This window comes from Halichoeres trimaculatus, unplaced genomic scaffold (genome assembly GCF_033239565.1).
Source record: "Halichoeres trimaculatus isolate MK-OKI-2021-1 unplaced genomic scaffold, fHalTri1.1 fHalTri1_scaffold_1, whole genome shotgun sequence".
Taxonomy (NCBI): Eukaryota; Metazoa; Chordata; class Actinopteri; order Labriformes; family Labridae; genus Halichoeres; species Halichoeres trimaculatus.
The window spans coordinates 24,466,501-24,480,333 of record NW_027437179.1 but is presented as its reverse complement, the minus strand read 5'-3'; the positions used below and the strand labels follow the sequence as shown (position 1 = coordinate 24,480,333).

At 41.7% G+C, this 13,833-nt stretch overlaps 1 protein-coding gene across 1 annotated transcript; it reads left to right on the top strand.

Annotated features, from left to right (window-relative positions):
• Nucleotides 1-7,162: 7,162 nt before the first annotated feature.
• LOC141795186 (inositol hexakisphosphate kinase 2-like) lies at nucleotides 7,163-12,315 on the top strand. The gene is made up of 5 exons (XM_074675986.1): nucleotides 7,163-7,511; nucleotides 9,762-9,993; nucleotides 10,085-10,251; nucleotides 10,375-10,550; nucleotides 10,631-12,315. Exons 1-5 carry the CDS (start codon nucleotides 7,298-7,300, stop codon nucleotides 11,231-11,233), a joined length of 1,392 nt encoding a protein of 463 aa, XP_074532087.1. The 5' UTR covers nucleotides 7,163-7,297; the 3' UTR covers nucleotides 11,234-12,315.
• The last annotated feature ends 1,518 nt before the right edge of the window (nucleotides 12,316-13,833 follow it).

The window sequence follows — 13,833 nt, the reverse complement described above, 5'->3', positions numbered from 1 at the left end:
TATGCTGCTTGTATTGACCCAGATCCAAAAGGGCAGGGTTGTATTTTTTTACAACTTCCACTTGTGAATATGCAATAATATGCATTAATGTCCACAACTTTGTTTTAGTCGAATCAGAGTTTCAAGTGCACGTGAGTGTACTTGTCTTATATGGTAATACCAAGCTGCTAGTAGTCCAGCCAGTTTGGGCAGTCACTCTGCCTCAGAGAAAGAATGTGCTCCTATTAAAGGGCTGCAAGAATGCTCTTTAGGAACGTGTCAGTGTCCTTGAAGTATGTGGGGTTGCACTTTGGAGGTTGCATAGGTGCCCTTAATTCCTTTGCTTTACAAAATGAAAAGATTTGAAAGATCAAAACAACTGAGTTACTACAGGAGGGTTTTTACTCAGCCAGCAAACATTATCTCATGACTTATGAATACTGTTTGTTATATTCTTTAAGAGACCTGACATCAATTCAGCATGAGTATACGTCTTGCAACTTTGCCAAATAACTTCAAGCAGGCAGCCCTAGCCTTGGTCCTGGTTTCCTGTCCAATCCTCTACAATAAAAGGCATAAAAGCTTTGAAATACCATGGGATTTGGATGTGTGCCACAGTTTGAAAAAAAAAAAGTAATTTGGGAACAGATTTATATGTTTTCAACTATAAAGGTGGATTGTTTTGAGATCAAAGTCATGTCAATGTCAATGTCATAGGAAAAAAAACTTACAACATTATAAGAATTAAGTCAAAATGTGATAAGAATAAGGTTGCTGGAGTCAAGATTGAAGCTTTTAATTTCCGGGATCAAAATCACGAGGTTAAGAGAATCAAGTATTTATGTCACCAGAGTAAAGTTGTCAGGTATGATATTCAACTTGTAATGCTTTAAGAAAAAAAACAAAAAAACAACGCAAGTGTGATGTTACAAGACTTTGGTAATGGTATCAGGAGAATAAAGTCAAAATGTTGCAAAATAAAAGTTGTCTTGACACAAGAAAATTTGTAATGTTATTAAATTAAAGCAATAATGCAAAGATATTTAAGTTATTATTTCACAAAATGTAAGTTGAAATTTGTACGAGAAATAAAGCTGTTATGTTATTAGACTAAGTACTATTATAAGGGAAAAAGTTTTAATGTTACAGGTTGTAATTTTAAAGGATTTATGAAAAGGAAGTTTTGATACCAAATGACAGACATAATTCCTGTAACACAACAACTGTAATCTTGAGTTAATGTTTTGTTACAAAAAACACAACAAATAATGACTAGGAAAATCATAATAAAAAGTACGGCTGACTATTACAATCTTTGTAGCGCTCACATTGACACAAATAGTAGATGTAGCAAATACAAGTTGTCTTTTTTATTGATTCAGTTTATATATAACTGTCTTGACAGTTGATTATTTATCAAACTGTCATCAAGATAAAAATAGAAGGTCCCCACAATAAAATCTGTGTGCAAAGTACCCATCTACTTTTTCACTCTTCAGATGTTGTATCTGACAGCCCTTCCTCGTGTAAACAATACTTTGAGTTTATGACCCTGTCTCTTGGCTCTATAAGGTTTTATTACCAAGTCTCATGTTTCAATATTTGCCAGAGAATGTGCAGCATCATTAGAGGAAGTCTTGACCACACAATGGATTATTTACTGACTGTATACTGCCCTGCCTCACGTTTTATGGTTTTTTCGTTACTGTTTAACCAAACCAGGTCCCATCATTGAGGAACCCTGAATCCTGCTTATTCACCTTCTGATGCTAACAGATTGTTACAGTGATACTCATATTTCAGTTACAGAGTAAAAGGATCTTTTCTTGACACAACTTCAGCCTTTGCTTTTTCCCTTCTTTTACTTAAAGAAAATTAAGTCTCCTTTGGAAACAATGAGGACAATTTCCAAGATGTGTGACTCACAGGAAATGAATTGTGTATTTTATGATGATGGCTGATAACAGAAAGATGCTTTAATTGAATCATCATCATCCAGCAGCCTGTGTCTTGTTGTCAGATGAGCATTACTTTCCGTTGTAGAAAAGCAAAGGGAATGCTATTTGGAGCGTGGGTGGTAAGGGGGAGTACGGGGATAAACAGCTTTGTCCTTGACTTCTCAGTCAGAGTGCCAACAGCACTCATCACCATCAACACACTTATATTTACAAAAGCAGCCTGTAGTCTAAATGAAGGAGTATATGGGCCCATCCCTTTCTCTGGCAAGCTCACCCGTGTTCCTCTTCCTCACGTGTCTGGGAATGAGGGGGAAGGGCTCAAGGAAACGCTGGAAAAGGGGATGTCAGAATGGAGCAATAATCCTTTGTGATTTCCCCCATGAGAGAATTTTAGGGCAGTCTTTACCTCACAGCTTGGATAGAGCCCCTAAATTCGATCTTTTTAAATCTTTATTCAAAATCAGTGCAAAGGGAGTCCATTAGAAGTCCATGAAAAGGCTTGAATCCCCACAAAACCAAAACTGTTTTTGATATAGTCTGGTTTAAAACATTGATAGTTGTTATAGTTTTTTTTCTCCCTTCAAAGAGCCAATAACAGGTTGAAAACATTGCTGACAATGCAGCATACTTCTTTGTCTTTTGTTTGTGTTGGATATTTAACAGGCTCAGTGTCACCCCTTGTGTCCACTGGCAAAATCAGTCACCAAAGCTGATGTTTTCACCAACCACAGGGTTTTGTTTGCCTCTTTGGGTCAATAATAGGCCAAAGATTGTGGATAAAAGTAATCAAAACATCTTTGGTTTACACCTGAATTAAATGCAGGTTTCTTAAACCTTAAGTGCTTCTGTCGCCTTGCAGGGGTTGATTGCGCTGATAGCACAAAGAAGCAATGTCAGATTACTTGTGATAATTTTGTCTTTTTCAAAACAGCAAGTACAGTTCCCAACATAGTAGGTGAAACTTTAGTGCCAGAGTAGTTACTGACACCACTGATTTGCCAACAAGGGCTATGATCATTTGTGTTAGTGAAAAAGGAAACCAATGGATGGAATGGGGATCTTGAAGCTTAAAAATTGGAATTCATTAATCAACAGGTTGTCCCAAATTCTTCTGTCCAGTCTGTGAAATAGACCTTTTAGAGCATGGTACAACACGACAGCCCCTTATATGCTATGATTGCACTCAACAGGCTGTTCTGCCCTGAAAGTTCTGATGCCTTCTTTCCCCACATCCCACCACTGTTATTACAAAACAGCAACCTTAAGATGTTGAGCAATTGTGGACAAAATAATAATAATACAAGGGCATGACTGACTTTAACAGACGGACACATCAGTTACTGTTTGCGAGGAGGCAAAAGGCTTGCCTTGAATTAGTGTCTGTACAACATACTAGATCACAAGTTGGGTTGAGTCAGCATTTGTAATTTGAAAACCACAAGGGAAAGATGTCTAGGATAGGAACTCTGCCAATGAATAACAGAGACTTGTCTATAGATTGCTCTGTCTACAGTTGTTACCTCAGAGGAAAGATCAGAGCCAGAATGGCTTTGCTCCACCATTTCACCTCTTTGTCTTGGACAAAGCATAACACGACATACGTTTTCTGCCTTGAATTAGTGATATTTAACCAACCAATGAAAACACAATGCAAACACAAACATGGGCATACAACCAGATAAGATTAAAGCTTGGCAGCAACTATTACAGGCAGCTCTATATTTGCTTCCTACTCATAGGCAGTAAGAATGAAGACTAGCTTGTTGGTTAGGCAAATAGTTATATAAATATCTTCATAATTTTAAGAAAGAGCACAGCACATTTACGTTTCTAACTTCTGCATACCAATTAAAAAAATGATTGGTGTCAGATGAGTAGATACTTTACTGAGAGACTATGCAATATTCAAATAATCCATTATGCATACTGGACCAAGCTTTGGTCAAATGAGAGATGAGCTGGAATGATTGTTAATCTTAAGGGGACAAAGAGGTGCAGAAAGATGGGTCACACTCCCTGTGTCACACAATCCAGAACAGTTTCATTTTTCTCTTGATCATGTGATTTATTGATTCATTTTGTTCTTGTACATACAGCAGTGAGAGAGACTCCATTTGGTCAGCTGATTATAGATTTCTCTGTGTTATTGTTACACTTTCTTTCCATGTAGAAAGGATCAGTTAGTTGCTCAACAAAAGAAAAAGGTCAAATCAAGGGATTCACTTCCTGCCCCACGTTTGATACATTTCTGTTAGTGCTGATATGGCTGTATGAGAAAACATCGAGAAACTTCAACTAGGTTACTGGTTTGTGGGTTTTACAATGACCACTGTGTTTGTAGAAGGACATGCACGATACAGTGTGCACAGTGGAGGCTGCTGGCCATTGCATCATTGGATTGAGGGCCCTGTGGCACAGCCTGGACCTTTTGTTCAGAGGCACGGACCCATGATATGAGAGGGGAAGCCGTCTAAGCTGACATAACTCTGACGCATCAGTGAGGACGGGATGACTGGGCGAGTAAGACTGCAACTCATCTACATGGACACTATTCATCGCTTGTTTTATGCTGAGACAAAAAAAAATGAAGTAATCACTGGTTGTCACAGTAAAAAAGCTAAAACTTCAATGCTTTACTTTGGTTACCAGTACAATACACCGTAAATGAGTCTTCATATATGGTTCTTGAATGACTGCTAATGCTGGACATGTTCATCTATTGGGGCTTTGGCAATCACACAAAGTGGCCTGGGTTGTCTAGCATGATTACATTACCATTATTCTGTTGATCCTGGGATCAGAAAATTTAAAAAAGCCCTGTTCAAACATAGATTTCTTGACCCACACTACATCTTCGCTTCTTGTTCTCCTCAACATTTCAAGCTGGACATGAGTGAGTCCCACCTTTGAGGCCAGCCCCTTGTTCCAATGCTGATCATTTAATCCCCTGCATGCCCGCGTCTGGGATCTTTTCTTTCCATTTGTAATCCCAGTGCAGAACTGGAACATCAGAGATTAGTGCGTGATCAGGCTATAACTGTCCACTGACCTGAGCTGTCTGCCGGACTCAGGCTTTGTCTTGCCCCGGCAGACAAACTCATTAGGTCTACTGTCTGTCACCCAGTTCACAGTTTGCTTTGCTTGGTGGGCTGAGCAAAAATCTTTTACTTAACACTAAGCCAAAAAAAAAAAAAAACTGGTGGAGCTGCTTTAATATGTAAGATACTTTCAGAGACACTTGTCTCAAAAACCAGCTTTGACTTGCAGACGAAGCATACCTCATGGTAGTTTTGCATTTACTCAACTGCAGTCCACATTGATTTGCTGGAATTTGAGCTTGCATTGTCTTGATTTGCTTTCCCTTCAAACAAAACTGTAAGACAGGATGTCCAAAAATATTTCTATGTGGGTATTATTTAAAGCAACCACTGGGATGTGTGTTGTGGTGCCAGAGGATGTTGCTCTCTTATTTCTAGGACACAAATAGGAAAATGTTTCAACAGCACTTTGTGTGTCAGAGTAAAACACTTGACCTGCATTTGTGGAATTACTTGTATTATGTAGGATTGTGCCTATGGCTGGCTGTAATGGGTTTTTTGACACTATGATAACTTTCAACAGTTATAAATTGCTGCCTTGTTGGGGATTAAAATACAACTTATTTATTTATCTATCTATCTATCTTATATTTATTTATTTTCTGCATGGGATCAGAAAATGTTTTGTGTTAAGAGACCTGTATTTGGGCAACATCTATCTAAGCAAGAAAATAGCATATTACGTCATTCCCACACACCAATAAATATGCTGTCTGGAAAGACTTGGGCAAGGACTCTTAAAGTTATTATCAATAATTTTTTTTGTATTATAAACTTACATTTTTTATTGTTTTGGTAAATGAAATTGTCCTTTAGAGCCCAGAAACCTTTTACTAACCACTTAAAGTCACCTCAAAGTGAGTGGGTGAAGTGAGTCACTGGTTGTAAAGCCTTAAAGTCTACCTGGAAGTATTTGGCAAAGTCCCTCATTGACCAACTTAGCTTTCAATATCACAGTGCTATATATGAACTTGCATAAGTGCTTGCCGACATGTTATGATGATACTTTGTGTTGCATTAATTGTAAGTGGTATCATCAGTGACAACGTTGTGGGAAGTGTTTTGTGTTGCATTCAGCAAAATCTTGGGTTTCTCTGTTGGTTTGTTTGTTTGTTTTAACTTAATCAAAACGCAGTTTTTGCGACCATAAACGTGTCCCCAACCTAAAGTTTAAACCCTCACATGGCCAACTACTTTAAGATGCCTGATGTCGGGCACAACCAAAAATTGTGTCATCACAATTGTCACGTGACATGACCATAGTTTTAACTCTGACATGTTTTAGTGAAAAAAGGTGAAGGTTGTTTTTTTCAAGTATTTTTTAAAGCCAAACAGGTCAGTACATCAGTAACACTCAAGTCTAAAACACACACACACACACACACACACACACACACACACACACACACACACACACACACACACAGGAAACTGTGTAAACTGACTAAACGTTGGGGTGTTTTCTCCTCTAGTTTGTGCTCACTGTTGACTGAAATGAAGGACCTTTAGTTCAAACTGTATTGGTTTCTGGTTTTTATCTTCCTTTCTTGCCTCTATGGTATTTTGTCCCCCAGGTATCAAATAAATATCCCAATATAAGAGGAAACATGGAGGGTAAATAAGTTTTTTTTTCTCCTCAGCAACAGTGGCGATTTAACTTGTGAGATTACTGTCAATGTTCTGTTTTTCTATCTCGTATTTTTCCTGTTCTCCCCTCCCCCAGTTTTCTCTTCTTCCTCTTTGTTTGCCTGATCTGCTTGATCCTCTCATAGGTGCTTCGTCTCCTCCCAGCGACAGCAGCGGCTCCGCCATTGGCTGGTTATCATATGGGGCGGGACCTCAGCGCTGCCTGTGCTGGTTTTCTGTCTGGGCGACAAGCTCTGCCCTCAGTTTCGGTAACAGCTACAGGAAGTAGAAGGCAAAATCACACGTATTTTCTAGACCCTTTTAGGCAGCTTCAGGGCTTAAAACGGAGCCTTTAATTTTACGTACAAACACGGAGATTATACAGCCAAACGAAGGAGGTGTTACATTTCTCCTCCAACAAGGAATAGAAAGGGAATACGGCATTTTTTTCGCTGCCTCTGTCCTTCCTGTACAGTCCTTTGTTTTTCAGTGCTGCGCTCGAGCAGGCGACCAGTAGCGCCCCCGTGCGAGCCAACGGAGAAAATCTTGAGGATAGGGAGCCTAACGAGCGGTCGAGCCTGTAGCCTCCCGAGCACCGTGGGCCCCCCCAGTTCATTTATCCGATGCGGAGTGAGGATGAGTCCCGCCCTGGAAGCCCTCATGCAGGCGGACGGGTCTCCTTATCCCGGGAAAGGGGTCATGCTTGAACCCTTCGTGCACCAGGTAGGAGGACACTCCTGTGTGCTACGTTTCGGGGAACAAACAATCTGCAAGCCCCTCATCCCCCGGGAGCACCTGTTCTACAAGAGCCTCCCTCCGGAGATGCGGAAATTCACCCCTCAGTTTAAAGGTAAGACTCCCCATCCTGTATCCGTGGAGGTTGTCAAGCTGTACGGTTGAACTGCGCATGTGTGAAGTTGTTTTGATACCAAGCTTAAATCCGTTCTCCTTTCTTGTCCTCCTTGTATTATCAGCTTGCATTATATAATACACTCTTTGCATTATCATTACTCTTTAGAAACACATCTGTTCAGGTGATAAGGCTTTATGTTGCTTTGATTGAAGTGTTGTGTAATGGATTGATATAAGGGCTCATGGTGGAACATGGTGTACATAACAATAAAAAAATGTACATGGCTATTTCCTGCAGCCTCATAACGTGACTTGTGTACGGTGTCACCGTGTCCAATTTTCTGGATGAGATCTTCATGTTAAGAAGGCAGTGGGGGGTTCGTGTAGCATCCAACGGCCTGACTACCTGCCAGAGGCCTTAAAAGAGCCGTCTATCTTTCAAGATGACTATGGTTGCAGGATAATGTTTCCATGGAAGATCAAAAATAAATGAGACTGATTACTAAGAAAAAGAGCCGAGGATCTTGTTTCAGGTTCATCACAGGAAAAAACATGGATACACATATTCACCCACAGGCATGCTTTTCATTAATCATATCATGTTCCCTGGCTGAGTCCAGGTCCAGGATCTTTCACAGTCACACCCACAATCAATGACACCCAGTAAATGCTCTTTACAGACGTCTTGAGGTGGCCTTATGACGGTGGCAAGACGCACGCGTGGTATCTGATCCCCAGTAATTTAGTGTAGGACTATAAAAAGACCCTGGATGAGGAGTGGGACTGAAAGAGAAGGTTGTAGAGGACCTGTGAACTTGAGATACTCAATGGTTTTTCTGTGCTTCACATAAAGAGGAAGGGTTCTTCTGTGGTAGTAAAAGAGTCATTTCTGGGGTTCATTGAACTCACACAGATATGGACAAAAATATTTTGACACCTCTTCTTCTGGACTGCTGCTTGTCAGATCGTCCAGGCAGCTGGGCTATGATCATTTCCAAGAATGCATTTTTCATTAAATTGCTGGACTTTTTTAACTGAATTAACACAGGCACTCATTACTTCCCACACTCACTGAGGTGTTTGGTGACAGTGCAGCTCTTCCATTAGGACAGACTTAGGGGGTGGGGCCTCCTGCAGGCTGGTGATGTCAGCACTTATGACATCAGCTGAGCCTCCAGCTGCTGAAGACACTTGGAAGCTGGGTCCTCAGGCCGACAGTGTTACATGTGAAAACACCTTGCTGCAGTGGAAACATTTGTCTCCATAAACTGAGGTTTACTGTTTTATCCTCTGCTTTACCTGTTCAACTGCAGCTGTTAGTGTTGGGATCACGTTTCAACTTGTACACTGCGTTCCTGTCAAGCGCTCTCTGTATCTCTTCGATCATTTTGACCACTTCCCCTCCTTCCTGTCTGTGGTTCTTCTGTCTCAGCTGCTGCAGTGGTGATGTTTATTCTCGGAGCGACACCTCCCCCACACTGCACAGGGATGTGTAGCACACAGCCCCTTCAAGGGTCTGCTAGAAAGTGACTGGGGTGGGGGTCAGGTGATAAGGATGTTTGTGGACTGCGTCATAAATTTGAAGCGTTCTGGTTTGGTTTTGAGCTTGTAAAACAGGTTGAAGATGGATGAAACAATCACATCCAAACAATGGTTGGGATTCTCTTTCAGTGAAGGACTGTGTTATAAACTTTGTGGAGTCAGGCTGATGAACTGTCACTGATCCAAATGTTGTATGAATTGTTTAAAACATCATTGTAGCAGATCTGGCTGTATTGGTGATCACACAGTATGTTTCTGTTTTTGTGGAACGTGAGAACTGGACTTCATCTTTTTCATCTTACTCAAGACTGCTTTAATTCTGTATTGTGAGCTATTTGTGTTTGCTCATGAAGATGTCTTGGTTGTTCAATAAACGCCATGCATGGGAAGACAGTCAAGCCTTGTGTGGTATTTTGTGTCTCATTTCTTGTACATTCACCTGAACACAGTCTGTACACACTCAGATGTGACTAACTCTATTTTGTAAATGCTTCTCTTACACCTGCTTGTCATTTCTTTAGCCTCATCCTTCATGGTGTGAGTGTTTGAAGAAACATCTGCATGACAGTGTTATTCTAGTTCTGGGAGTGTACTTGAAATGTGAATAATACAAGATCGTATCACCTCTGTTCTAGGTTAGTTGCTTGTTCCCCTGAGTATTGCTAACAACAATCCCTCCATGGTGCTCCTTTTTACCCCTGTCCAGGTGTGGTGTCAGTCAGTTTTGAAGAAGATGAGGAAGGAAACCTGTGCCTCATTGCATACCCCCTCCACAGCGAGCTGGGGGATCTAGAAAACAAAGACCCCTCAGCAGACTGCGAGCCAAAGACCAAGATGCTGAAGTGGAGCAAGAAGAAGCAGTCCTCATTACTCCTGGAAAACGACAACTACAGCAAAGAGAGAACTCGACACAGCAGGAAAGAAGACAAGATCATAAGGTGAGGAGGATAACTGCTGAATGCTTAAAGGAGAAACAGTTAAAAGAAAAACCTCTGTAACTTTTTGTTCCCTTTGTTTCCTTTATAACAGTTACAACCGTGATGAGACACAGCAGCACCAACAGCCAGAGGTTCTCTACTTCAGCATGGATAAAGGAAATGTAGTGCCACAGATCAAACACAACCCCTGGAGTCTCAAATGTCACCAGCAGCACCTGCAGAGGATGAAGGAGAATGCAAAGCACCGTAATCAATACAGTATCCTTTCTATGATTGAACAGCCCCTTCTGGTTGTTGCAGTGTGCAGTGGAGTCATCAGATGGGTAAAAAAAAGTACATGCATGTGGTTTTTCTTTTATGGTCCTTGACCCCCTTTCACAGAATTTATACTTTTGGAGAACCTGACATGGCGCTACACTGTACCATGTGTCTTAGACTTGAAAATGGGAACTCGCCAACACGGTGATGATGCTTCAGAAGAGAAGAAAGCTCATCAAATACGCAAGTGTCAACAGAGCACGTCTGCCTCTATTGGAGTGCGATTGTGTGGCATGCAGGTATGGATAAACCTAGGACACATCTCTTCTTTGATGAAGTTTTTGTCTTCGTAGTGCTCATGTTTCCCTGTGTCCTGCAGGTATACCAGTCAGACTCAGGCCAGCTGATGTTCATGAATAAATACCATGGCCGTAAGCTGACACTCGCAGGCTTCAAGGAGGCTCTGTACCAGTTCTTCCATGACGGGCGCCGCCTGCGTCGAGAGCTGCTGTCCCCAGTGCTCCGCAGACTCCGGGAAATGCAAGCTGCCCTCGAGGCCTGCGAGTCCTACCGCTTCTACTCCAGCTCCCTGCTCATCATCTATGACGGTGACCCTCCCAGGAACCCCACCAGACCTAGACACCGTGGTGGGGAAGAAGGGGATGAAGATGAGCCATCTGATGAAGACGAAGATGATGAAGAGGAGGGAGGGGCTTTTGGTTTTCCCCGATCCTCTTCAGCAGGCAGCAGTGGCAGTGTGGCAGCAGGGAGCAGCAACAGCAGCAGTGGCCGCTCGTCCCACAGCGCAGGAGAGGCCAGTAGCCCAGCAGTGGACGTGCGCATGATTGACTTTGCTCACACAACCTGCCGGCACTATGGGGAGGACAGCGTGGTGCATGAAGGACAGGACAGCGGCTTCATCTTCGGCCTCCAGAACCTCATCACCATCATCTCTCAGCTGGAGGATCACAGCACAGACTGAGGCCCAAGCAGAGCCAACCTGGTCTTAATTTGAAGCATGGGAAAAGCTCTATGTGGCTGAAACCCTGCTAACCCAAGGCGCAATGCCTACATGGGGTCTGAGCCTCCTCTGCTTGGAGGGAACCTCAGACGCCTCGGGGACTTGGTCTTAGGGGCGGGGGAGGGTGTGCCTGTGCAGTAGTTACTGCTCCCTCCCTCACCTGCTAGAGGACAGGGCTGCCTGAGCCCTCACTTGCACTTTCCTCTTTCTGAGACTGCTCCTTTTCTTGGTTGTATATGGCCGGAGGATTCTTGTGGGAGATGGTGGTCTTTTACAAACACAGGGACTCCTGTAGCTAACCACTCCCCATCCCCGCCCTCCACCCTGCTTTGGTACAGACGTGTTTTTTCATTGTTAAGTTCTCTCTGAGAGAGAAAGAGTTAGACAGAGGTCATTGAAGCTCAAGTGTAGTTCTAGGAGCCTGACGTGGTGCTTTACCTGTGATAAGACATGGATTTCGTTTTTACTTTCATATTTGGATGAAGTTTGGACTTTACTCCCCCAACAGCACAGCACATTATTGTGGGGAAGTTGACTGTACAAGCCCTTGGCTGGCTGGGTCAGCAGCCTTGTAGCATTGGCAACTTAAGCTTCTGAGAAAGACATTTTGTGTTTATACTGGTGTCTCTAAAGACCTCACAACAAACATTTTTTTTCGTCTCGACTGGGCGCTCTGATTTTTGTTAGAAGATCAAGATTATTACGTTTAGAAGAAGAAGGGATTTGCCTTTTTTCAACAGTCTTTCTCCTGTACCTTCTTGCCTATAAACTGAAGACTTTTTCAGAGGATAATTTCCTTGATTTGTCACTGTCTTTGTTTCCTTCTGACTTTCTCCTCTTCATTCCTTTAAACCTTTGACTAAACAAAGAGAATATATTGATTTAAACACTAGCTACAAAGACTATTAAAAGACTATTTATTTGAAAGGATTGTTTAAAAATAAAAAAAAGGAAAACAGCTACATTCCATATTACCACTTTAAATGTTCTGTTCTGATACTGACTCTTGATTTATTTTATTATTGCAGGAGCTGATACCTCTGTTGTGTACCTGTGTGTTAACAGTGTCTTGAAAAAATAAAGGCATTCATTTGTGGTAAAACCTTGATTGTGTTTGTGTTTATTGTTAGTTAATTGTAAGACCTAAGGAGGCAGTGTGATGGAGTACATGACTCATTGTCATAGAGAAACAATGAGTTCATACCATAACTTCATCAACCTTTACCTTATGCGGCACAACTACAGAGAAGTGACGTTCATCTCTTTCATGACACATCTTAGGGACCAAAAGACCCTTTTAGTGAGCAATGCTTTAAAAATGATGCCCTAAGAAGGAAATCCCTCCAAGCCTCACCCTGTGTTCCACTAATATCAACCAGTGGAGATGGTTTTAACACACACCTCCCATCACAGCACTGTATTTAAATGACAACTGATTAACTCTCCTGGTTAGTGATATGATTAAAAGAGATCAATTCATTAAAAAAAACAAAGGGTGGACTGGCATACTGTGATTTAATCAAGTGTGGTTTAGAATTTTACAAATGCCTGGACAGTGGGAACATTGGTTAATGAGATAATGATAGTATCCAGAGCTTTTCACTGCTAAATAATCAAAACTGAGGATTTTCCCCAGAAGACTGAAGACATATTGTGTTTATGAGAACACAATGTTCTGTTTATTTACATAATTTACACCGATCTGATCAACAAGGAAGTCTCTGCCAGCAGAATAGGGTTTCCTCCCACGGTGTTTTTCTGTGTGTTCACAAATATTGTGAAAGGTTGCAACCCTCACATTGCATGCGTCAGTGTGGGTCCATAAGTAATCTGTTTAGTCAAAGCATTTGGCCTGGTTGCTACTCAGTCGCGACATCGGTGCCTGATCTGTGTTAGTCCAGCTCACATTGCACACTTCAAACAGGAACAAACTTCCAGCTTTAATACTAAGTAGGAAGTATTACCTGAAAGCAAGGCTCAACGTGCACCAACAGCTCCGAAGCAGCAACCTCAGATGACCATTGTTGCTTGAACTCCACAGCTGAAGATGTTGGCTGTCAACATCATCAGCTTGGTAGCAGGCCTAATCAGCTCTCCAGCAACGGAAAACACTCGGAGCTAAGGAGGCTATGTGAGTGGAAATACCAGCTGTGTGCGGCAGAGAAAGCTGCATCATACTTCCCAAACTTAGCAAACCTGCCTCAAGCAGAGGGTTGAGTCTCTGTTGACAGTGCAGCAGATACCTGATTTCATTCCTGGACAATTGGCAAATGTTCAAAACAAAGACCAATTAATTAAAAATAATTTAAACAATAGCTTCTCCTTATTTTTAAGTCCTTTTGTTGTTTCTGCAGGTGAAAAAAAAAGTGTGAGTGTCAGCTGACGTTCAGTAAACAAACTCCAGGCCCTCAGGAACAACATGCAACATTCACTTGTCATGGAAAGACTGACTCAGACTTTCTCAAGCCTATGTTTTGTTAATGCAAAATTCAATGACAACAATACTTGTGCAAATATTCTTGAAAAAGCCAAAAGAGTTCATTAGTTGTATCTGTCACTTT